This window comes from Pelecanus crispus, chromosome 11, assembly GCF_030463565.1.
Source record: "Pelecanus crispus isolate bPelCri1 chromosome 11, bPelCri1.pri, whole genome shotgun sequence".
Taxonomy (NCBI): Eukaryota; Metazoa; Chordata; class Aves; order Pelecaniformes; family Pelecanidae; genus Pelecanus; species Pelecanus crispus.
Window position 1 is genome coordinate 18,733,735 of NC_134653.1, and position 25,978 is coordinate 18,759,712.

Below are 25,978 nucleotides of genomic sequence, written 5' to 3' on the forward strand. Positions count from 1 at the left end.
CTGGATGCCAAGTGCCCACCAAAGCTGCTCTATCACTCCTCTTCTCAACTGGACAGGGGAGAGAAAATATGACAAAAAAGTTCATGGGTCCAGATAAGGACAGGGAGATCACTCAGCAATTACCATCACGGGCAAAACAGACTCGACTTGGGGAAAATCAGTTTCATTTATTACCAGTCAAATCAGAGTAGGAGAGAGGAGTCAGAACATGTGTAGGGTAATGAGAAATAAAACCAAATCTTAAAACACCTTCCACCCACCCCTCCCTTCTTCCCTGGCTCAACTTCACTCCTGATTTTCTCTACCTGCTCCCCCCGAGCAGCGCAGGGGGACGGGGAATGGGGGGTTGCAGTCGGTTCATCACATCATCTCTGCCGCTCCTTCCTCCTCAGGGGAGGACTCCTCACACTCTTCCCCTGCTCCAGCGTGGGGTCCCTCCCACAGCAGACAGTCCTCCACAAAATTCTCCAACATGGGTCCTTCCCATGGGCCACAGTTCTTCATGAACTGCTCCAGCGTGGGTCCCTTCCATGGGGTGCAGTCCTTCAGGAGCAGCCTGCTCCAGCGTGGGTCCCCCGCGGGGTCACAAGTCCTGCTGGCAAACCTGCTCCAGCGCAGGCTCCTCTTTCCACGGGTCCACGGGTCCTGCCAGGAGCCTGCTCCAGCACGGGCTTCCCACGGGGTCACAGCCTCCTTCGGGCACATCCACCTGCTCTGGCGTGGGGTCCTCCCTGGGCTGCAGGTGGATATCTGCTCCCCCGTGGACCTCCATGGGCTGCGGGGGCACAGCCTGCCTCACCATGGGCTGCACCACGGGCTGCAGGGGAATCTCTGCTCTGGCACCTGGAGCACCTCCTCCCTCTCCTTCTTCACTGACCTTGGTGTCTGCATGGTTGTTCCCCTCACATAGTCTCACTCCTGCTGCAGTTTGTGCCACAGTGTTTTGTTGGTTTTTTTTTTTTTCCCCTTCTTAAATACATTATCACAGAGGCACTACCACCATTGCTGATGGGCTTGGCCTTGGCCAGCTGTGGGTCTGTCTTGGAGCCAGCTGGCATTGGCTCTATTGGACATAGGGGAAGCTTCTAGCAGCTTCTCACAGAAGCCACCCCTGTAGCTTGCCCGCTACCAAAACCTTGCCACGCAAACCCAATACACCCTGTGGTGCCGCCTGCCCTCAGCATGCCCTCCCCTCCAGAGCAGCAAAATGCCTGACCAGCGGCTCTCAGGGGAGATTTGTTAATTAAAGCCAGGCTGTTTAATCCTTCTGTCCACAGCCTGGATCTTTGAAGCAGGACTTAATGAGCCCTGGACAAATAAGTCTCCTGGGCCTTTTCCTGCCAGCCAGCTTATGCACGCCAGCAGGGACAGGTCCCGTGGCTGGAGAGGTGGCTGTGCAGAGCACGAGCCCTTTGCCAAGGTGCTAGAGGGCACCCAAGCCATGCTGCTGCAATGGTGGGTTTCAGGGCCATACCAAAGGTTATTTTGCACCCTGGCTCCTGCCTCTGGGCTGCTCCTCCCACGTCTAGACACTGATAAAAAGTGTCTGCTCTTTGGGCTTCTCCTGATGTGCAGCTCTGCCATCAGTGGCAGCTTCAAAGGTGGTGGTGGAGATGCTGCTGGAGCATGGCAGGTAGACGAGCTTGCAATGGGGATGTTCTCACCACTGTATTGAACCTGGGGCTTGTCCAGATGTTGCACCTCAAGGGGGGTCTCCTGGCAGAAACACTTGTCACCAGTAATGTTTCCTATGACAAGTCTTATCAGAGACATGAACACAGGCTGAGGCATCCACGGCAGAATTAGATCCTTTCCCATCAGTGATGAACTTGGACCTGTTGGAGTGGGTCCAGAGGAGGGCCACAAATATGGTCAGAGGGATGGAACACCTCTCCTATGGAGAAAGGCTGAGAGGGTTGGGGTTATTCAGCCTGGAGATGAGAAGGCTCCAGGGAGACCTTACTGTGTCCTTTCAGTACTTAAAGGGGGCTTATAAGAAAGATGGGGACAAACTTTTTAGCAGAGCCTGTTGCGATAATTTAAAAACATTACCCCTTGTCCTAAAAGAGGGTAGATTTAGACTAGATATAAGGAAGTTTTTTATGCTGAGTGTGATGAAACACTGGACCAGGTTACCCAGAGAGGTGGTACATGCCCCATCCCTGCAAACATTCAAGGTCAGGTTGGGCAGGGCTCTGAGCAACCTGATCTAGTTGAAGATGTCCCTGCTCATTGCAGGGTGTTGGACTAGATGACCTTTAAATGTCCGTTCCAACCCAAACCATTCTACGAATTTGGCAGTGGGAAGGTGGTTGCTCCTTGCCTATACCTTTCTTGGAAGCTTTGTCTCTGTAGCTGTTGCTCTGAGCAGGTGTTATCAGATGCCTTTAGCCTTTGTGTTGTGTCAGCAGCTGCATCTTGTTGCTTCTGCTACTGCTTGTGTAGTGCAGGGGATACATGGGGCTTTCCACAAATGGTTTTTAAAAGGGATGTCAGGTGATGCTGGGGTGCTTGGGGGCTGTGCCGGAGGCTGTGTCCCTCTGAGATGGCTCATGGAAACTGCGATTCTTCTGCCTTTGTGTCATGGGCACTTCTTTTCCTTCAGGTATTAAGGTAATCGGGGGCATCAAGGAACACACTGGAGAGGAATATGGAGTTTATGTCAAGAGGATCCTTCCAGGGGGTGTTGCTTACGTGGATGGTGAGTTAAACGTAGTGTGGAGCACCACAAAGTCTGAGAAAAGCCAAAATCCAGTGTATTTATTTTATATGTTGACTTATTAGGCATTTCAGGTGCTTCCTCCCAGATTTTCCAGCAGTGGGGGAATTTTTTTAGTGTGGCAATGATTGTAACATCCGACAGCAGCCTTGTCTTGGCTTCTCAGCATATGTACAATTGCTTTGTGTCTTTAAAGCAAGATCCATCTCTGCCACACAAAGAACTTCACTTTGCTGCCTGTCCTTTCCCATGTGCTACTGACTGCCTGCAGCCCCAGAATGACCTGAGACTGTTTTGCAAATTCAGCTCTGCTCTGGGCCACTGATTTCATTCTGAGCATCTTCAAATAAGGAGGTATTAGGGAGGCCTCTGCAGAGTTCACCTTTCATAACTTAAGCCAGAAAGTTTTTTTTTTCCAAATGTTACAACATCATTTTTCCATCTAATAAAGAAAAATAAATCCAGAACAGGTGGAGGTGCCATTTGTGGTTTTCTACCTGACCTCAAACTGAATTAAGTAAACGCTTTATTGCATTTTTTGGTATTTACTTTTGTAACTTCCTACAGCAGAGGAAGTGCTGCGACATTGGCATGGGCTGTTCAGGGAGGCTGCAGAAACTTCATCTAAGGACATCTTGAAAAACAGGTTGGATGAACATCTCAGGAACAACCTATGCATATTTCATCCTGTCTCTGGGCAAAGGGAGGAACTGCCCAACCTCTCCCAGTCCCTTCAAGCTGTATTTTCTGCAGTTTCTATCCATTAGTTTTCTTTTCTAGGGCGCCTGCAGCCAGGAGACCAGATCCTGGAGGTCAATGGAGATTCCTTAATTGGGGTTACAAGCGAGAGGTACCATATCCAAACAGAAATTTTGCATTCCTGTTGCTTTTGTATAATTCTGTGAAGTGGTTTAGGTTGCAGGTTGCACAAATGACACCAGGGCATTGCTTTGTCTGTGCTCTGATGTAGCCAGCACTGTTCCTGAGAGCCAACTTTGGAATTATCAAACAAAAAGTTTCAATATAGAAATAGACCGGTGAACCCAAACTGTATTTGTGAGATATTCAGACATTTCCCCAAAATGCTGGTTCTTTACCAGCTCCTGGCACCCCCACTCCATCTGCTGCAGCTTCCCAGCAAGCCTGGCAGCTCCCAGTGCAGGAGATTAGCCAGTGCCTAAGCCCAACTGCACTGCTCTGCACGGGGGATTCCCTCCGGAGTTCCAATCCAGCCCCTCGTCTCCCTGCCAAGAAAATAATTAACTGATCCAGAGGAGTGCCACACTTTTGGGGCACCCCTTTTCCATTAAATGTGGTGCTAGCCTGCTGCTGCCTGGCACTGCTGCATGGCATGCTTAGGCTGCATGAATGCTTGGGAAGCAGCAACGAGGAGCTTTTCCTGCTCCCAAACCCCCAGAGCAGCTGGGTTTGATGAAGGAGGTCCCCAAGGATATCTCTGCAGCTGCAGGGAGACAGCGTCTGGCCCCCAGCACACTGCCCTGACACCCACACGGATGCATGTATTTTGAACCAGAAAGTTGTCCCTCAGACAGAAACTTCCCAAGGGAGGAGATTGCTGGGAGGTACTCGCTCACTGCCACATGCATATTCTGGGTCTGCTTTGTTTTGGGGACTTCTAATTTAGTGCAGAAGTGGGAAAAATCAGGCTGCGACTTGGTTTCCCTCTGGTCCTGCTGCCAGGGCAGGGAATGGGGCTGCTCCATAGGCATCCAGCTAAAAAAAGTCACGTGGCTGCTGATAGGGTTTGCCTAGGCCATGGGTCTCTGCCCAGTTTGCTGTGAGCTCTGGCACAGTGGTGAGCTCCGTGGAGCATTGCTGTGAGCTGGTGTTGATGTGTTGCTCTCCTTGTCTCGCAGGGCCGTGGACATCCTGAGGACAGCCTCAGCCACCAGCCACATGCGCCTTCTTATAGCCCGCGATGATGATGCCAGGTAAGGGGTGTCATCTCACACTGAGAAGGGGGATTGTAGTATTCATCAGCACCATAGCTGGACTGCCTTTGAGCTAACTGGGCTCAAAGCCCAGGGTCTTTGGTAACTGTACACCGGTGAGAACATGCTGGAGCTGTAACGGGAAGGGAAGCAAAGCTGGTTGCTCCAGCTGCAGACCTGGCTCCACCCCAGCCTGTGCCAGGTCCATGGGGCATCCCAGCATCAAGCGGATTTCTGCAGGTCCCCAGCAAGGACCAGGGCAGTTCCAGCCTCAGCTGTAGGGTGGCACAGGCTCCTTCAGCTCTGCTGTGTGGTGCTGAGCTGCCTATGGCTTATCATGTCCTGCATGGAGCTTTGGATGAAGACCTAGAGGGACAGCAGGATCTTCCCTTTTCTTTCCAGTTAGACACATTGAGTTAAGGTCTTCCTTCCCCAGAAGGATTCCTCCTTCTTAGGGAGGATGAGCAGTTTCTCCCTGAAACCTCTTCCCTCATCACTCCCTGTAAAACCTTGCTTTCTCTAGAGAGGTTTGGAGGATTCAGAAGGAGAAGGAAAGAGTTCAGTTTTGTCTTGGCTGGTTTTAAGCTGTGTAGGACAATGATGGTGTCATGAAAGAGGGCAGGGTTGTGGAAACAGAGGTATGGGATTAGTGGGGTCCTTTGCTCACATCCCCTGGGAGATCTGGTGCAATGTGCTTGCTGGAGCATCCTCTCCCTGTTGAATAGAAACACAGGTCTGGAAACTTGAGGTGCACTGGGAACCACCGAAATGAGAGTGGGTTTAGGCAGAGCATGGTCATGGGCAGGCAGCCTGGTGGCGCTGAGGCTTTCCACTGCATGTAGGTGGCTGAAGATCATGGAGTTATTTGCTCAACACACCCTCATCCTGTTAGCGTCAGAGATGATGGTTTCCTTCCTTATCCATCAGTGGCTGTGGAGCATTACTGCCTTAGCAGAATAGTGAGAGTGCTGTAATGACAGGGACGAGACTAATTTTGACACAGTAATATTCTGGCGGAAGAATTATTTGCTATTAATGACAGACTACTTTTTACTTACCTCTATTCCACTCTTCCAGTGAAAATAACATCTCAAATTATTATATTAACTGTAAGTCCTTCAGCAGCTGCTGAAGAAGCACTGGATGAAGGACGCAGGTCACCAGAGCTAGATTCGGGAGTTTGACCCTCTTTTGGTCTGAGTAAGGATGCGCAGGATGCACTTCTGTGCTGCAGCAGTCCCTGTGCTTGCCTTAGGAATGGAAGTGGCAGTGGACATCTTGCGCTGTCCCCTCTGGGTGGCTGTTGCCAGGGCTGGTCCTTAGCAGGATGGATGGGTTTCCACAGCTGAGCAGCTTCCTGTGCCCAGCACCAGCAGGACTTGCTTAGGGAAACACTTCATTTCTCAGCCAGAGCCTCCAAAACAGGTTTTCTGCCTTCACCCATGGTGATCTGTTCCAAGCTGTTCAGGCATCTTGATGTGCCTCTGTTCAGGCATCTTGATGTGCCTCCTAATATCTTAAATTTCAGCAGATGTTTCTTAAAAATACGCACACGTGGCTTTGTCAGCAGCTTCAGCTCCTTTGTGCATCTGTTGGCAGCCCCCAGTCGCCCTGTGGAGGAGCTGCTTGTAAACTGACCAAGGGAGACTGGGAGGGCAATGAAACTAAGTGATTCATTTGGTCTCTGTTTGCTTTGGTTATCTGTTAAATCTGCAAAAGGTTAGCCAGTGGGAGAGCGGGGAAGTAATCAGTTTTGGGTTTGGTTTTTTTTTTAAAAAAAAAAAAAGATTTGCAGAGATTTCACTTACATAATCATCTCACAAACTGTTTAATACATGAATACATATCTCCAGGATTAAGGACTGTGGCAACGGGGGAAGGATTTTTCTGCTTTCTACTTTTTCTTTTCTCCTTAGTTTTGTCTTTATTTTATTGATGCCCTATTATCTTTTAAGTCTGTCCTTTGAGCGTGGGTGAGCAGACAGCCCTCTGTCTGGGTTGAAATGGGCTCTCTGACTTCCCAGGGACTGTCAGCTCTGCAGGTGATACCCATGGATATGTTGTGTCGTGAACTCCCATGAGTTGAGGGCAGCCTTGCACCTTCCTACTGCCCAGCAAAGTGGCTCACGAGACATGAAAGCCAAGAGAATGACACAGGGAGGAGTGTAATTCAGAGTATTTGCAGATACTCGCATGCAGATCATCTTCATAAACCCTAAGCGCACAAGGCACACTGGAGGAGGAAACTGGCTCTGGGTTTGGAAGACAATTCAACCTGTCTGCCAATTTTCCCAATGACTCAGCTGAGTAGCATTTTGTTGTGGTTGCCCTCGGGTGAATTTGATTCATAAATGCTATTATTTGTCCCTGGAGTTAATTATAGGCCCAAATTACCTGTGCTCTTAATGGAACTCAGTCCTGGCGTGTATAAGATGCATGTTTTCAGCCTGTCGCATCAGACATGCTGCAGAGAGTGGCAGTAATGCTAGGGCTTAAAGCAGAAAATTCAGATTTAGAGCTGGACATGCTGGGTTTGGATGATGGTTGGATCTGGTTTTTGCCTGTGCTAATCTTTAGCTAAAGAGGATAATTTTATTGCATACACATAATTATTCCTTATTCATTCTCAGCCTGAAAGTTACAATAGTTCCTCGTTTCTATGCGTTGCACAGGTATCATCCTGGTCTTTCAGGTTTATCACTGTGAGAAAGCCAGTTTGCACTGCACCGCCTAGTACTTGCATGATAAAATGCTAAATACACTGCATCTCCGCATGATATGCACAGTCATCTTGGTAAAAATGGGTTATTGTATTAATAAGACTTGCATAAGAAGCAGTAAGGAAAGCAGTCTGCTTTTCTGCAAATGCACAACCAGTTTCAACCAATATCCAGGAATCAGTAGAGAGGCCGTTGCTGGAGTTCATCCCCAGCCTGGTGCAAATACAAGGTAATCCCTTTTTTTCCTGTGAGCCCTGCCTCTCTGAGCACTTGGTGCTAAGCTGGAAAGCAGTGGTGGAGTTGACTCCTGCAAGCCTGGGATGTCCCAGGGTAACTGGGGGAAAACATGCATCCTTTTACACAGAAGCCGAGATGCACCCATGTATGTCACTGCTTCCTAGGCATTAATGAAAAAGCAAAGACAAGCAGTGGCATGATATGCTGCCCAGCATAGCCAGTGTGGGAGGGCTCACAGCTTGGGATGTGCTGGCTCTGTGCAGCCCTGTCCCTGGCAGGTCTGTGCTGGGATGGACTTGGGCTCTGTGCCAGAGCGGCTGCTCCAGAGCATCATCCTTACCGGACAGCTGTGGAAATGCTGCAGCTGCTGTGAGCTGGAGGCAAGAAAATCTGCTTTTGTGATACTTTTGCAGTGCTTTGGGTTCACAGTTCCCACTGACCTGCAGGCTTTGGTTTTTTGAGACAAACTATTAATTTATCTGGTGTCACAGGCTCCTCTTCCTCCCCTAGCTGTGGTGCAGAGCTGAGGTTTCCAGACGCTGTGCTTTCACATAACCTTTGATGTAGGATTCACCCTTTTTTCTCCCAAGAACAAAAGCACAGGACAAAAAGGAATTATGAGATAAAACAACATTATTCTGCAGGAAGATTGACCCCCCACTGCTTAATCTGCAGCAAAGTCAGTCTACAGCTGGCTGCTGCTGGCAAACTCCATTATCCCACTCCACGCCGTGGGGCTAGCTGAAAGCTGTGCAGGTCCAAGCTCTGTTACAGGGATCCTCCAGACCTCAAATGTCTGCACCTTAATGCAAAAGAGCTGGAGAAGGGATTGTTAAAATGAACTTTCCACCTAATACATCCCCACAATTTGTTTTCTTTTTTTTTGAAATAAAGCTGGGCATTTTAGTCCTGCAGACACCTGACGACTCATAATGTTTTAGTAGGGGTCAAATTTTAAATATTAAAGATGTCCTCTGAAGTCTCCTAGTGTCTGAAAGCACAAAGCAACATTTGTTGGCATTCCTTCAGTGTACTTGTTCATTAATCAGCAATGTTTAGGCATCGTCTGCCCACTTGCAAATTCCTTCAAATACAGCACTGAACACAAAATTAATTCTCAGGAGATTGACACCAGAAAGTGTATTGCTTGCTGCTGGGATAAGTGTGTGCTTCAAGTTAGTCATGTGTTTGTGTCCTTGGTGGAACCAGGGTTTGCAGTACTGACCAACAAAGCAAGAGCTCTGGGGACAGTCACCCATGATGTAGTATTTAGTCACACTGTCCCTACAGCAAAGCAATCCTGGGCTCGGAGCTTGTTGTTCAGGCTCCTGAGCAAATAATGATAAATATTGCTTTGTGGATGAACTTAACGACATGAAATAAACAACAACAAAGAATGCCCAAGTCATACTTGCTCTTGCTTATAACAAAGTTTGACAGCATGGATTGGTGATTGGATTTGCATTGCTTAGCAGGGTTTAAAGAGCATAAGAGCTGCCAGACTAGTTGCATTTGCATTGACTAAGAGTTTTTTAGCCATTGTTTTAAGTTCACAACCTGTTCTGTGCTCTGATGGATTATTATCTGAGGAAAATGTAACAATAGATGACCACAGAAACACCCAGCCCAAAACAAAAAGCCAGCTGCTGATGGCCTGGTAACCACTGGAAATAATAGATTAGCTTCCAGCAAGTTAGACCTGACATTGCAATAGGTCATGGAGGTATAAGGCCATCATTGCATGAGTTACCAGTGTAATGGGAGTGTGAATCACCTATAGAAATACAGAGGCTAATTGGAAAAATTCTGCTAAGGTAAGATCCATTCAAGGCTTAACCCAGGGAATCACAGAACAGCAAACCGCTGTCCTATTGCTATAGGGTCTAAGTTGTCCTTCCACTTTCTCGGTGCTTTTACATCTATTTCAGTGTCTAACACTGTGAAACTGCTAGTTAGAACAGCTTTGTGAAGGTGAGGGTTTTGACCAAAGTTGTTGTCTTTTTTTAAGGTCATGGATGTAGTTGATAAAGACAATAGTGTTGATGCAAAGTATTGGGATTCACCAAGGCATTCCACTAAATATTGTGTGACACTTGGATTTAAAATTAGCATTAAATGTAATGAATAAGGCATACATTTGATGGCAATACTAGATAAGGCAGGCACTGGTCTTTGAAGTTTGTTAATGAGCTGGTTGTTAATGGGAAGATGTAAATTACTGAGAGCATTTCCAGCAGGAACCTAAGGAGCTGATTCATCATTTAATATTGTTGACTCTAATCTAGCCAATAATATACAACATCTGTCCCGGTAAAGTACGCAGATGACACAACGTTTGCTTGTGTGTAAGAGCAGTCTCCTCACCAAAGAAACTTTGCTGTGGCTGATTTCCTACAGATTTATGTCTTGAGCTTGTCTGACTGTCAGGTGTGAGAGCTAGCTGCTCATAACGAGGCTTTTCCCATGGCATCAAGAAGGCACCTTCCCATGGGGATTCCTTCATGCCTTCAAAGTGGACATCTAACGTTGTTACTATGGCCACAGAAATGATTGGGATCTCTTCCTGTTGCCTGGCTGCTTGTTTAGTGACACCTGTAAGAAACTAGGCATCCTCAAGACTCTTCTCTCTGCCAAAAGGTTGAATTGATCCAGAATTGTTGGGTTATGAAGTGAGAAGACTGCGCAGTCACAGAGGGACAGCATGCTCCTGGGAGCTGCATTGCCCAAGGAGCCAATGTGGCAGGGATGGGCACAGGAGGCTGATGCTTGAATGTGGCACCCCCCTTTCTGTGCCTCCTCATCCAAAAGGATGCGAGAGGCTCATGGCAGCTCAAAGAAGCATTACAGAAAGGATGTAGGAGCTGGTAAACATGGTTCTTAATGGTTTAAGAACTCAACATGTTACACTTGGGAAAAGGAAGGTCACGAAGCAATTCACCTGTTGTGTACAGGTAGTTACAGCTCATCAAGGACTCAACACACTTGGGTAGTTATATGGTAGTCAAACTCAACCTGGAAGCAAAGCATTAATGAAGGCACTTGGGCACGAAGCCAGCTTTCCAGGGGATGTTGTGGATGAGATTGTTTTGCAGAGAGGTACTATAGGAAGCAGGAGGGTTACCTCAAGACAGAGAGATCATGCTAAATGTTTGTGAGTTGCCATTCCTCCCTGTTCTTGAATTCACCAACAAGCCCTTCTGACCTTGGTATCTGTAAACTTAGCATGTGCCTGCTGGTTCAGCATCTTCATCTACGAGCTTCTGGGAAGAGTATAGAAGCCTGCACTGCCCAAGCACACTTTAGAAGTGCAGGTCTTTGTTAAGGTTGTGTGCTCCAAGAGTTTATCTTGTGATGTTCATGGAGGATATCACCATGGATGGATTCAGAGTGGGCTGCTGCTTTTGCATGTGCTTCAGAAGCCACCTCCGATCTTTACCCCAGCAACAGCTAGCAGGATCTGCTTTCTGTCTAGGAAAGGAGGAGAAAAAACAGAGAATAATCGACATTTAACTATTCTGGAAGGAGTCACAAATAGGCCAAGCATTTTTGTTTTATGTTTGCATAGTTACAGCTCCTTCTGACAGTCTGTTTAATTTGTGTGTGTGTTAGCAGAACTTCTGAGCCTTATAGCTGGGGGTGAAATTATTCCAGCTGATTCCTGGAAGGGTCCAAGTGGTGGGGTGCAAGGCAGGGGTGCAGGGCAGGGTGCAAAGTAGGGCTCCTGTGTTCATCTGCCATCTCTCAGGAAGGACAGTCCCTGTCACCAGTGCCTTGTCCATATGTCCCTTCCCAGCTCCTCTTGCCCATGTTCACCCTGAACACTTTCCAGGGCAGGGAAAGAGCACACCAAAGTTCCAGCCCATTGCATGAAAGCTGCACTGCCATAAGATTGATTATCGACCTTAGGTCTTGCACAACAACCTCTTGAAACCAGAGGGATTATACACTTATGCATAAAGAAGCTCTGTCTGCTCCCCATTGCTGGAGGGCATTGGCCCTATGGACTTAGTAGTAAGTCACTGCCATCAGAGGCACTGTTGTCATATAATCACATGGGGAATAGTTTTAAGCAGCAGCTGACTATTCCATGTTTTTGTTTCCAGGAGAGAGTTCTCTGAGCTGCTGGAGAAGTTTGGCTCCCAGAGCAATACAGGCTCAGCACGGAGCTCGCCGATCCTGCATGGTGGCAGTGAGTAGCTCAGCATGCCTTTGGGGGGAAACCAAAAGCCCCTCTCTCTGCTGAGAGGGTTTTCTTTATGCCAGTGTTATTTTGAAGGCGTTTTGATTGGATTTGTGCAGGTGCTTGGGTGGAGGTTTGAAGGAAGAGAAGTCCTCATCCTTATTGCAAGCGCTTAGTGCATCCCTGGGTGCAGAGCAGTGGGCATGGCCAGTCCTGCCTGCACAGAGCAAACACAAAACAAGGCAGCAAGCACAAAGCGAGGCAGCAAGCTAGCCTCCTTGGGGTGAGAAAGGAAGAATTGAGTTTGGGTTGTAATAGCTTCCCAGATCCCCATACTCTGCTTAACTGATGTGCTGAGCAGGTAACCCCAGCAATACCCACCCCTGCACGTGCAGCTTTCTACTATGCATTTCAAAGCATTTCAGCAATCGTTCATTCAATGATCATGATTTTTCATTTGCAAATGAGAAATGTTTAATGAGATGCAACAAGGTTAACATAAGCCAGGTGCCAGTGCATCAAATCATGTGTGCATCGGGAAAGAAGGTGTCCCTCTGGCTTGGTATCCCACCAGAAGGCTGCCAACCCTTCCCCTATGGCAGAGGTATGTAGGGCTGGCAGAGGGGTGACAGTCCCATGCTGGAATTGTGCCAAGGAGGCTGAACATTTCCTCTCCATGAGTGATATACTGATGTCTTTAACTACCATGTGGTTTTCCCCAAAAAGCTGGGAAAACGGTGTCAGCTCTCAGTGGTAGAGCAGGGGAGGAGGGTGACACTGCAGTATTTGCGTTCCCTGGACTGACTCTGACTTTGCTGTTTAGGTCGATACCTGGAAAGTACATCTTCAGGCTCCTCCTCGCGGTCTCAGAGCCCGCTGCTGCTGAGCCCCGCCAATTCGCATGGCCCCGTCATCGGAAACCCGGCACACCCTCCTCATGCACAGTACGTACAGGTTGCATGGGGCAAGCCCCACAAAGCCTGTCCCTTGGTCAGTCATGAAGATATCACCGAATGTCTAACACTGTCTTAGGGGTAGATCCAGTAAATACTTTCAGTGTTTGAAGAACTGCTTTGTTCACTCTTATGTCTCCTATACCGTTGTATCACCACAATGGCTAGGAGACCACAGCATCTTCTAGAAGTCCTTGTTGTGGTGGCATCTCGACTGTTCCTGGGAAGCTTGTGCCCAAGAGCTGAAAAGCTTCCCTGTTGAGGCAGTCAATACAACTGCAATATGGTTAAAAATGCAACTGCTCCTCTTCCTCCCCTCTTGAAACCTGGGGAGAAGCTGTGGCTTGCAGCCATCTGAGAGGACCCTGCACATCACCTTTATAAACCACATCATGAGCAGAGTGTTTCTCTGAGGCCAGTGGTGCTTTCAGAAGGTGTTTCAGGAGCTTGTTTTCTATTGTCCTGCTTCTGGCACGTTGACATCATGCAACAGGAGCACAGGCACTGCCCTCTCAATGCAAACACTCCTGATGCCCTTTGCTTTGGTGTCAACAGCAGTTGCCTGCAGACACCGCATCCTTTTGTCTCCAGAGCATCTCCTGGAGCATGTGTTTTCATGTGGTCATCTGTCCATTTCATATTTCACAGGGTCAGAGGTTTGGACAGACAGAGCTTGTTTTTCTGTGGATTCTCATCTCCAGCGTGCTTGGAGTTGCCCTTCTCAAGAGGGACAATTCAAAGGGTATTAACCGTCATGGAATCGGGACCATTTGTCCCCAGGGCTTGCAGCTTCCCTTCCTTTGCCAACATAAACAAGCCAAGTCGCTGGTAAAGAGAATCAGCCCTCACTGCAGAACCAGTAAATCCTCTTGCTAAATACCAGCTCTTTATTAGGGATTTGCAGAGGACAAATATTTGGCACCAGAGTTTTAAGCTGCTTGCATGGAGTGAGAGACCCTTACAGAGGAGGGGCCAGCTCATCTACTTGGCAGCTGGTTTTAACAAACTAGACAACCTTGCTCTGCTGTTAACCCACGCCAGGCTGCAATATAAGCTAGAGGGGTCCTGACTTGGTGGCCTCCTTGCTCAGTGCTGCCACACTGTGCCATGTTCTGCTTGTCTCCATGCCAGTGCCAGGCCCCAGTGGTCTTCTCCTGGGAGCAGCACGAGCTGTTTGAAATCACAGACCATTGATTGCAACTGAGCATTGGTGGTCAGCTGCAGACCTGTAATTTGAGCCATGGGTCTTTTCATGCATGTGGCTTCCATCCCTTCTGCTCACCACAGGTTGTCCCCAGGATGTGACCTCTCATTGCAGTGTCATCTGAGGTCCTGCCACCCCATTGAGCAACGGGACCCAGATATGATTCAGTCTCACCACAGACAGTGTCTGATATTTTGATTTGAATGGAGGGTTTAATGTTACATTTTGTGACATCATTTTCCTAAAATATTTCTTAGAGCAATATTTTTCTATAAGAGTAAGACACATGCTGCACGAATGCAGTCCCTTTCCCCCATATAGCCAGCTGGCAGCTGGGGAGTGCTGGCAGCATGCTGCTCTGTCACTGGGGTGTCTGACCAATGGGGATGACACTGCTGAGGAGCACGGGGTGGTTATGTGCCGGTGTCACTGGAGTGCTGGAGGCACGGGATGCACAGCTATCGTTGCATCTTAAGTTATCAGATAACACAAGGAGGACCAAACTGCAGACCGTTTGGTGAGTGGCTGCTGTGGAAATAAACTGAAAAGGAGAAATGCCAGTTGCACCCAACCCATTATGAGGAAAGGGCTTACTGACCCTTAGATCCCACTGAATCCTTCCACAAAATCTTCCTGTTGCGATGCTGCCCAGTCGTTCCCACCCGCCTGTGGGTGGTCAGTGAAATCTCTGTTCCCACAAACTCTTACTGCAATTGCTAAACCTCATTCCCTGCATGGAGCTGCCTGCTGTGTCCCGGTCTTGGTGGCCTGTTGGGTCCTGTCTAGCAGGCAGCTCTTTGAGGGTAGGGTCCAACCTTGTCACTGCTCCATTCACAGTACATCCTTGACTGGGTGAGTCATCTGTACCACTGCCACAGAAGTAAATCACAGTGTGGTGGGTGTTGCTATAAAGGTGCTCAAGGGCCCATTTCTTAGGGCATCTTACAAGGTTTTGAGTCCAAACCTTGGTTAAGACATAGCTGTGTATCCTGAGCTTCACTTTGACATTTGCTGGGCTGCTTAATAGTTGACCGATCTGTAAATTGCTGTCTGGTGATTTAATTGGATTTGAACAATAACCACATTGATCCTTTGTATGCTTTTGGCTATAAAAATGAGGAGTGCCAAATATATTCTGGTTAAACCTTTAGTTTCTTCTCTCTTTATTTTCTAAATACAAACAAGTATTCCCCAGCATTTGAGATTCTGCAAGCCAGTCATCTTCATAATGCTCAACAATGTCTGCTAAGAAACAGGAGTTCTCACCTCCTCTTTCCAAGGTTGGGTGGAAGAAAAGATGCAGAGAAAGGTTGGGAGAATTTAGAAGGATCATGCACGGAAAGAAAGCCAGGCAGAGTTTGTTCAGTGACATGGGAAAATAAACCAGATCACATTGAGTGACCTTCTAACATCTCTCCCTTGCAGCTACTCAATTGAATCAGGAATCCAGAGCATTTCTATAGCAAAATCCTCCGGCTTAGGGCTGACAATCAGTGGTGGATCTAACAGGCCTGACGGCCCCATGATTTATGTTCAAGAGCTTATGCCAGATGGTGACTGTTACAAGGTAAGCCAGTGTGACTCAGTGACTTTGCAATGGGGACCTCTCCTAGAAGCTGTAGCTGTTCTGAAGCAGCTTTTCCAGGAACAGGTGAATAATGCATTGCACAGACTAATGAGGATTTGTGCTGTGGGAGAAGGCTTTGGGCAGAGGGACATTCCTTCCCAATACTCTGACTTTCTCCTTCTTTGTGTAGGATGGTCGGCTCCGACCTGGTGACCAACTAATTGCTATCAATAAAGATTCTTTGGTGGGCAGCACACATGAAGAGGCCAGAAAAATAATTGCAAAAGCCAAATTCAGGTAGGCATGTAACATATTTCCCGTCATCATCACAGTGCTGTTGAGTCTTAGGCAAAAACCTTTTATGTCATACCAATGTTTGAATATCCCCTATCACTGCCCAGCAGAGTTCTGCAACAGAACTGAAGTTCAAACAAGCAACACAGCTGGTGGAGATCCAGCTACACTGGTGCAGGCTTAAGTGAGATTATCCTAGAGAAAGAACCACGGGCATGGAAGTTCTGCAAATTTAAGTTGTGCTGTTAATAAAATGTTCCATATTTGTTGTTTGTTTAAGACATGAGGGAAACACAGAAGTGGCCTTTATTCCTGGAAGGGGACGGTTACATCCTGGACTGTCAGTTCATAACAACATCCCATCACCACCTCCAAAGGCTGTGGGAAATGGTCTGAGTTCCTGCAGAATGAAGGTCCATGTGAGGTCCCCAGAGGTAGGTTGAAGTTCCTATCTAAGGCTACAGACATCGGTCCTGTGATGTTTCTTTGATGAGAAAGCTCTTCTTTAGGGACTCCATGGTAGCCCTTCTGGACAGTGGAAAGTCTGTAATGCTGATGTATGTAGCCCTGTTCTACAGCCAGGTATTTTAAATCTGAAATATTGTTTCTTCTGTCTTGGGTTTGAGACAGTGAAGGATCTGTGGAGGTAACGAGAGGAGTTTCATCTCCAGGGCCTGCATTCAGACCTGTTTCAGAAGTCTCAGGTTTTAAAAAAATCAAACCCTTCTGTGGATAGCAAGCAACCTGCATCTCATTCAATACCAGTCATAGAGCTGGAAGGGATCTCAGGAGTCGGTTTGATCTAGTCTCCTACCCAAAGGCAGGAACAACTCTTTGTTCTCAAAGACCTCTGATGAGGAGGAATCCGCAGCGTTCCTAAGCAGCCCATTTCTGTTCTTCACTAGTCTAATGATAAGCCAGGTTCATTCTTCCTGTGAAGCCTAGCTCCATGTTGTGTTTACAGAGACAAGTGCTCGAGCTGTGCATGCTGAGACAGGGTTTAACCACACAACCCTTATAATAATTTAGGTCTGTGACTGGATTCTGTGCATTTGTCACTCCTCTCCCGGACTGGTGCAATGCCAGGTGTATCTTTTCCCCTCTTCCACAGAAACTTCCTTTAGAAAAGGCTGGCTGAATGTTCCTTTCATACAAGCATCATTCACAAAAGGTCTTTCTTTCCAGACCCTGTGGAGACATGGACTTGCAAGAATGTCATATATATGTTGCCTTTGGGTGTACCAGGCTGGAGAAATGCTTATGAAAGTCAGCCTTAGCCCATATACATATAGCTGAGTAGTATAGTTCTTCATCATCCAGCAGGTGTGCTTGTGTAATGTTGTGCACCTATATAAAATCACATTGCCAGCTGGAACTAAATTCACTTTGCTGCTAAAAGATGGGACTTTTAATGAGGTCTAGGCTTCCACATTAGGGAAAGTGTGCTCAGATGCCTGTGCTACCTGCCCGTATGTCCTCAGCACCAGTCCTGTGCCCCTCTCTGCATATAAGTTCCCAGCTGTGGAAGCACTGTCTCAGTGGTGCTCAGCACATCCACCCTGTGACTCTGTTTTTCCTTCTTGTGCTTTCAGCCATGACCTGACACTTAAGAAAGGGTAGGCGATGGTCTTGGCTTCCTGTCATGCACACTGTGATAATTATGTGTTTTGGGTAAATAACACAATTGGCCACGGTCAGAATCAGGACCTCACTGGTGTGTTGGATGTAGAGCTTTAGGGAGAACCTCTATGGAGAAAACATGCAAGGTCAAATTCATGCCCAGCTGTCAATTACGGTAATGACAAACTCAGTTTTCTGTGTGTGACCAGAGATTTTGAGATGGCTCAGGCACATGCCTGTGCCAAGTGCTCCTAGAGAAACTCCTGGAGTCTCTTTTGGCCCATCTGCACAAGGGATGTACGTGGTGCCTTTGCTCTTTATGGGCCAGATGGGTTGCTCTCTCTTAAACTCCTCTATCTTCTGCTCTTTATTTATATCAACAGATTCTGCTTAGCGATTGCCTGTGCCATTTTGTCTTCTTTTTCTAGAATAGACGTGAAAATCATTTTCCTGTGCCTTCTTTGTCACCGGACATTTGCCCACCAGAGCTTACCGTCTCAGGTAAGAATCCTGCTACATTGTTTTCTTTGTGTGGATGACAAGCACAGCCTTGGCTCCTCAGTGCTGAGGGTGATGAAATTAATTTTGATCAGTGTTTATACTGCTGTAGTGGAATCTAATGGTGTGATAATGAGTCTCAGCCCACTAGGAGAGAGGGAAGGTAGCAGCTACTCAACAGGTAGTAATCATGTCCACGTGTGTCCATAGTAGCAAAATTCTTTACTAAGGCATGCAGAGGACTGGAAACAGGAGACACCAACTTCTTCCACTCTCAGCCTGTGGTTCCTTTGCAGCAGGGCCTTTGCCCACGTGCAAAGATCATGTCTGATTTGCATGCAGCAGGTCTCACTGCAGGCAACATTCCTTTCTGATGGGAATGGGTGGTCCTCAGAGATGCAGTATAAAAAAAGTTAAGTAATGATAGTTGTAATGTACATGGTAACCCTGGGTATTATACAGGCATTAAGGTTGCCCTCAGTTGGTCAAATTGGGAAATTGCTTATAAATGTGATTAAGTCAGATTTCTCTCTACATCCAAGCTTCATTTTTGGCTTACTTTGCCACGCTATGTTTTCCTCTCCATGCTCTGAGTCCCGTACTGAGCTCTTAACTTTTGTGGGAGAGACCTACTGTTCACCCGATAGGATGGCAGCAACAGGGGGTGAACTCAAATCACCCTGCAGCGTCATAGGTCCCTTAGGAATCACAGGAAACCTTAATAACCTCCATGATCCAGTGTCCAGAGAGATGACCTCCAGCAAGATACCCTATGTCCCTACAATATATAGGTTACTTCTGCCCAGAGGAAAAGCTGAGCTTTCCCTAGTGAGTCCTTAGCAAGCACAGCTCATCATTCTCGCGGCCGCAAGTCCAACAGCCCTTCCTTCCCCATGCACTGCCGAGGCACTGGCCCCACTTGTGAATCCCTGTGCTGTGTTGTAATTTCCGCCTGGAAGGCTAAAAGTAAGCATTGCAAGGTAAATTGTGTTTAGTCTATACCTAGTTTAGTCTATACCTAGTTTAGTCTATTAGTGAGAGAGATAGGGAGCAGATGGTGCAGGGCTGGGTGTGCGTCAGTGTTCTGCTCCCAGGGATGCCTGTCTCACCTTGGGCAAGCTCAGCAGGCTTCAGCATTCACCTTTTGTGCTCTACACTGTAAAGAACCTGGGACAGGGACGGTCCTTGGTCTGTTCTCCCTGCCCCAAGCATCCTGCAGCCTTGATTTCAGGTAGGCTCTTAGGTGGCCACCACCAACAGCCAGAGCTCCTGGTGATGAGGAGCAAAGCCCTGGGTCATGTAGGCAATTCAGCAAATAGCAATGACCTAATCACTTCCTGACTTAGGGGATTTTATTACACGTGGTTTTTTAATGTGAAATGCTGAGGAGGCTTTGTGTCAGTGTTGTCATCCATGAAAACAGACAACTGGCTTTGAAAGAGCAGCAGCCAGACTTGGAGCCTGGGCTAGTGAGTGCCTCTCTGTGGGTGCCTGAGGGATGTCCTGGATATCTCCGTGTCCAGAGCTGACAGCAAAGCCACGTGGAGCTAATCCTGATTAGCCATGTGTTGAAGGGTAACAGCTCTGCCCTTGAACTTGGAGAGTAAAGTGTTGGTGGCCAATCCAGCAAACCCATTTATTACCTCTTCCTGCTTCCCAGCTGCTGGCACTAGAAGAGCAGATGAATACCCGGATTAGGGGGATTATGCTTGTGCAGCACCTCTGCTGCTTCTCGCTGCCTTCTTGCGCCTAATCTCTGCCCCGACAGAGGAGGGTGCAGTGAGAAGTGCTCGAGAGGTTCAGGAGAAGTGGTGTTACTTGGCAGGATGGGGCTTCCTGTGATGTTAATTAGAACCCAGGCAGGTGAAAGAAATTGCTCCCTGGGCAAATCCTGTGCCTCTGGCACAAGAAGGAATTTTGTCACCAACCTGGGCTGATGGTTTGAGGGTGAGCAGGGGCAGGTAGATGGGCCAGCAGGCAGCAGGGTTGCAGGCACAGCAGTTCTGCATGTTTCTGGAGTCTGGCAAGGGAGCTCCTGAGCAAGTAACGCCTTCTGCAGCCCCTTTCCCAGGGAATGTCATGGTTTCTTATGGACAAGAGTTAATTGTAACAGAAAGGTGGGGTTCCCTCCAGGGATAGAGGAGCACAAGTGGCAGGGCATGGCAGCAGGGCTTGCACTCTGTACCATTTCAGCTGTGAAGGCAGTGCCAGTAATGAGAAGCCAGCTGTCAGCAGCTGGTTCTTCTGATCTCATGAAAGCTTTTCACCAGCAAAGCAGCTGCCATTTCTGCCTCTTTCTTCCTCTGTGTCTGCCTTGCAATGCATGTGGCTCCTTCTACCCAAAAAAACCTGCCTGACCAACTAAGAGAAAAGTGTTCAAGGCTTTTTGCAGTCTTGTGCAGTGTTTTTCCACATCACTTTTAATCCGTTGATTCCCTTTTCCATGGGTGTTGTGAAAGCCAAGGCTGCATTTTATAAAATGCTGGGTTTCAGTTTTACTTAATCAATTAGAGAAGACAAGATCCAGGCAGATTTTTTTTTCCCCTGAAGACCACCATAGCTACAGACCCCAAGACTCCACAAAAACTTGTGACTGGAAATTTCCAAAGTGTTATTTTTTTCAGTCCCAGGTCCTTGAATGAAACATCCCATTTTAAACCATGTGGAAGCCCAGTTTCAGTAAGGGTTTGCCCCAGAATCCAATCTTTTCATTGGTGGCCTAGTTGAGCCTTCCAGGACTGGATTTAGTAAATCCTGGTCTTTGATTTTTGGCCTGCTGCACACACAATATGTTTAATGCAACAAGAGTTCTGAATTTTGCTTTGCAGGCACCTCTTTTCTCTACCCACGTGGTCTTCCATTAACATTTATTTTTGGCTTTTTAGCACCTGCTTCAGCATCTAATCATAAAGCAGCTTCAGGCACCAAACCAAAAGTAGCACTGGATCCCCATATCAGGCTCAAGGATGGGAAACTGGAACTGGTAAGTGGAATGGGTCCCTTTCCCAAAAGTGAGGTCTCCTTTCAATCCTCTCCCAAGGTGTGCTATACAGAAAATAGTCCACTGGCGTGATACCTGCTTGCTTCCAGCTGCTGCATTATTGGCAAGCAAAATAAGCTCACATGAATGGTCTCCTCATATTGCTTTTCTGTGAAAGAACTGATTGAGATCTTTCAGCTTTGATTCTTGCACCAAGGTTGCACTCAGGCATGTGAGGACTGGGCCAGGTACTAGCATGGGGGTCACTATGTTGCTTGTTTTTTGGAGGAATTATAAAACGCAAGTCTGCATAGAAATAGTCGAAAAGAACTAGCCTGCCTGTTTGCACAGAATAAAGCTATAGCACTTGATCAGTGCTCTAATCTACAGGTACACCATCCTCTGCTGAACAGCCTGTTCCAGCCTAATTCCCCTTCCCTCTTCAGGAATTTAACTGGGCTGTGTTGGGAATAGTGATAGCACAGGCAATGTGGAGTGCAGAGCCAGCCGTGGTGCTCAGAATATTGCTTTTCTTATTAGCATCACACTGCTTACGTGCTACGATTAATTAATCTGATTTTTCAGATAGAGGCATAAGAGTTGGCCACCAAAACTGTATTTTATTACCAAGAGTCTAGGAAAAAAAAAGGGTCTCAACATTTCAGTCAAGTTTGCTGGAGGTTGTGTCCAGAGTCTAAAGGTAAAAAGAGAGAAGAGGGCATAGTGAAACATCCCAATTGTGTCCAAGGGAGCATTTAAACATACCTTGGCTCATGTCAACTATTTCTCAATGCTCCAGGGAGCTCCAGAAGTCTCCTCCTGGCAGTTGCATCTCCCTTGGATGTAATGCATTTGACTAAGGGCTATAGGTGCAGGCAGGTGCCCTCCAAACTTTCCGGTGCTGCTGTCACTGCTGGGGTGACCTCAGGCAGTCTGGTGTGGGCGAGGGAAGACTGAAATACGAGATATCTCACCAATGATCCAGCCAGAACCGCTGCTTCTTTCATCATTTTATGGAAAACATATTCCACAGGCACCATCAAAGGGCAGGGAGTAGAGCTGCCCATTTGCTCACCGAGACCCTGGTGAAGAGCAGAGTGCTCTTAGGGGGGCCATGTTCCCGGGCTGGTTTTGGGGTGCATGTCCCCCCCGGGTACTGCTGGATTTGGGGGAGCCGGGGGGAGCGTGGGAACGCAGCCCCTTCTGCAGGGCCGGGGGACTCCAAGGAGAACCCGATGCAACGCGCATCTGCTGCCACCCGACGGCAGATGCAGCGCTCGCCCTTTTGCTGTTCTCGCCTCCCGGAAGGGCAGCACGCAAGCAGGAACTTTTCTTCTAAGCCTGCGTAATTCTCCTAAAGCGTGATTTAGGACTGCATTTTCGCAGCGACCCCTGCTCCTCATGGGTATAAAAGCAGCTCCTCTTTGGTGGGAGGAGTGGGGATGCTTGGCTTCCCCTTTTAAAAGCCAGTGTTATGAGCGGGCGGCTGCAGCAGTGCCAGGTTCAGGACATGCACGTCGACCAGCATAATCTGAGACGGTTTTTGGGGTGGCCCATCTGCGGACTGAGGATCAGGGCACCCCAAAGCCCAGGAGCCTGCAGCACTGCCTTGTGCAGGGGTGGTGGGCAGAGGAGCAGGAGCAGGGACTCAAATGGGCTTCGCAGGCAGCATGTGAGAGTGGATGGGTCCCATGGGCTTGCCAGTGATGGAAACATGAGCAAGGACTCATCTCCAGTCCCTTTCCAGGCAACCATGCAGGAGGTGCTATATATGTGTGAGGAGGAGCCATGGGTGCAGCCTGGGACAGGTGAGCATTTAACTTGGGCTCTTTCCCAGAGTCTGCTGAGCTTGACTTAAAAGCTTAAAAGCTCTTACTTGCTGCTGCCAGCAGTGAAGTGGGGTTTGCACAGGTTTGTCTGCTTCTGTGTGGTGGCCTGGGGTTGAATTGATAAATATCAGTAGAAGACAGGGCATCAGGCATAATGAGAGCAAAACACGCAGTGGAGAAGGAAAATGAATGTCTCCTGTTGCCACAGGAAATACTCTGTGAATAGATTTTTATCTTTTCGGTCCCAAACACAATCCCTGGGCAGTAAGAGAAAGAGGAGAGGCTGAGCTTTTGGCAGCTGAGCCTTGCCACAGCTCCACCAGCTTTTGATAAAGCTCCTGACAGTTTGTCATAGCTGCAAATCTGTACAAAATGTTCTTGGAGGGATGTGAACGTGTCCCTGTCTTCAGGAACAAGCATTTCTGTACGCGTGTAGGAAAGGAGAGACTGGAAATCCAGCCCAAGCCTGCTCCTTTGGGAGATGCTGCCTGGAGAGCCACTTCTAGGAGAAAACCCAGCAACAAGTGTCTTCCCAGCACCTACTTCAAAGAGTTGCCTTTCCAGTATTTTTTCTTTTTAAAGGCTTATTGTTTCTCTTCAAGGTTCTGCAGTATCTTGGTCTGGATGTGACCGAGGAGAAGAAAAGGCAGTTACGGCAAAGTTTGACCACAGACTCACAGGGGACAGTGGCCTATGGAGGTGAGGGGGCAGCTCTGCGTGTGACGGGCTTTTTCATTTTTATGTAGCTTTGCTGGAGGCAGAGAAAGGGGAGAGGCATCTGTTGAAAGGTGGCAGGTAAGGTACCTGGCTGGGTATTGATGTAGCCTCAAACCTACCTAAGAAAAGTCACAAATACAAAAGAAGGTGTTTGGTACAAGCATATGTAAAAGGAAAATACAAGGAAGTCGGTGAGAGGGCTCACTTTCCTTAAACCTCTAGCTTGCCTAGCAAGAGCTGGCCAGAGGACATGCAGAAAATAAAAGCCTGCTCTGCTTTCTGTGACCTGCCAGAGCATATCTGACCCGCAGGGTCTGCTCCCCAGAAGTTTTTTCACAAAAATTCAAAGCCGTCAGCAATGTCGCCACCAGACAGAACAGACTTGCAAAGCACAATGCCTCTTGGATGGATGTTTTTGCGCAGAGCAAACGATGGGATACAGAACCGTGCGCCTCTCCTAAGAGTGACTGGCTTCGTAGTTTGTGGCAATAGAAATAAGGATGATTAGGGGTATTCAGCAAATGTGCCGGCAGTGAAGATGCTGCTCTTGCAGAAAGACTCTGCTTCCTGCTGGAGCCCAGGGGCTGAAGACTGGAGGGGCTTTTGCCTGTCCCACGCAGCCCCTCGCACCATGCTTTCCTTCATGTCTGAAAGCAAAATGAATCTGGATTTTCAGACTTGTCCATTTAACACCTTTTCTAAGTGCTGAAGTTATTGCATTGTTTTTTGTTTAAATCAGCAGCATGAGAAATGCCAGCAGGCAGGCGGGTGACTTCTGACAGAGAAAGGTTGTTTTGGCTTAAAATTTTAAAACTCTGAGAACCATGATTGTGAAAACTCCCCTGTAAAAATATCTGGGGGGTTTGATTTTTAAAAGTTTAATTTTTTTCAACAAGAGTTTGGTAAAGATTCTCAACGACTTATTCAAGCTTGATGGGATTGCTGAAGAACCCAGGAGTGTTAGAGGAGGCTGTTTGGTATCTCTAAAGCTGCTCTGCTTGGCAGCCAGTGTATGTCCCCAAAATCAGTGGCATTTTCTCCTAACACACAGTGCTTTTCTCTTTTAGCCTGGTAAAAACTGATTCTTTCTCACAGATCTTCTCCAAGCACTCAGGGATCTGATGCAGGAGGAGCTGGACGAGGCTGGTCTGGATTCCAACTCCATGCTCTTCACACAGCATGAAGTGGCCAATTTGCTGGACACATCGGCTTTTCACTCTCCGGTCAGTCAGTCCAATGCTCTTCTACATTGAATCCATGGATCTTCTATGTGAAATCCATGAAATTATGAGACAGGAAAAGCTAAATTACCATTTTTTCATTGTTCTAGAGTTATAAAGAGAAGGCAGAACTATGCATTAATCATTTCAATTACAGGAAATTCTATAAAAGGCCTCAAACTTCTAACTTTTAATAAGGAAATAACAATATCTATGGTATGATATGAAGGAAGCAGCCTGGCAGCGATGCAGAAAGAGGATTAGCCACAATTAATCAATTCCAACTAATTTCAGCTGGTTCACAAAATGAAAATTCAGTGCAGCACAGCTATTGCAGCTATGTCAGGGATCAGAGAGTGAAATCCTGTGGGGTGAAAAAAAATCTTGCAGTTGAATTATTTAATGTGCTTTTTGATCTGTTGCATAAAAATGCTGAGTCCTTTTCAAAGTGATTTTGATTCATCATTATTCTGGGCATGGAAAACAATATGCCTGCCATATAGCCCCATGCTTTTGGTAAAGCATAAGTGGTGCATGATGCTGTCTGTCCCTCTGCCTTGCAGACCTTTGACTCTCTCAGCTGTAATGGCAATGAGGAGCTGGAGCAGCTGCAACTGGAAATGATGGATCTGCGGCAAGAAGTCCGAAGGCTAAAGGTGAAGCCTCTCCTCTGAGCAGATTTCTTGGCTGGTGCCTTCTGCTGTAGTTCACTGTAGTCGTATGCGGGGTAATGGTGTAGCCTGTCCCTCTTAAGAAGTCACCAGCTTGCATTCTGTGTGTTCCTCATTATAAAGGAGACTCTCACCCTCAGCTCTCCTTAATTACCTCTTTCTCGTTCTCAACCTCAAATGAAAACTTATTTGCACTAAAAGTATGCAGTCACTTTTTAGCAGTGAGTAAATATATTTAAAAATACAAAAACGTGTCTCACAAGTAATTCAAGTCCATGAATAACAGAAGCACTGCCCGTCCTCCCATCCTGACCTAGCTGCAGATTGCCAGCATGGCTGTTAGCACCATGGCAGTGTCCAGGTGGATTTCTGCAGGCACGCAGGTCGCAGCCTAAAAAGCACTGTGGTGGGGGAGAGTGCACACAACTGCTTCTGTAAAATATTATTCTGGTGTGTAGGGGCTACAAGACCAGGCCATCTTCTAGAGAATGTCCTGTCGCTTGTTGTTTCTAATCTGGTGAAAATATTTTCCATAGTCTCTCCTGAAAGAGGTGGAGAACAGCAAGAAGTCAATGGAAGATGAGCTTCAGAGACTGAACCAGGTTAGTGAAGAGAAT

The 25,978-nt window shown here is 47.5% G+C and overlaps 1 protein-coding gene across 1 annotated transcript in view; it reads left to right on the forward strand.

Annotated features, from left to right (window-relative positions):
- Positions 1-25,978, forward strand: part of LOC142594608 (syntaxin-binding protein 4-like) — a 50,173-nt gene that overhangs the window by 18,947 nt on the left and 5,248 nt on the right. The window contains exons 3-16 of the mRNA XM_075719218.1: positions 2,606-2,701; positions 3,500-3,569; positions 4,597-4,671; positions 11,732-11,817; positions 12,632-12,752; positions 15,391-15,532; positions 15,723-15,829; positions 16,107-16,260; positions 17,875-17,947; positions 20,830-20,927; positions 23,356-23,452; positions 24,566-24,693; positions 25,254-25,346; positions 25,898-25,963. Coding sequence (XP_075575333.1) covers positions 2,606-2,701; positions 3,500-3,569; positions 4,597-4,671; positions 11,732-11,817; positions 12,632-12,752; positions 15,391-15,532; positions 15,723-15,829; positions 16,107-16,260; positions 17,875-17,947; positions 20,830-20,927; positions 23,356-23,452; positions 24,566-24,693; positions 25,254-25,346; positions 25,898-25,963 — 1,406 coding nt within the window. The remainder of the gene's footprint in view (positions 1-2,605; positions 2,702-3,499; positions 3,570-4,596; positions 4,672-11,731; positions 11,818-12,631; positions 12,753-15,390; positions 15,533-15,722; positions 15,830-16,106; positions 16,261-17,874; positions 17,948-20,829; positions 20,928-23,355; positions 23,453-24,565; positions 24,694-25,253; positions 25,347-25,897; positions 25,964-25,978) is intronic.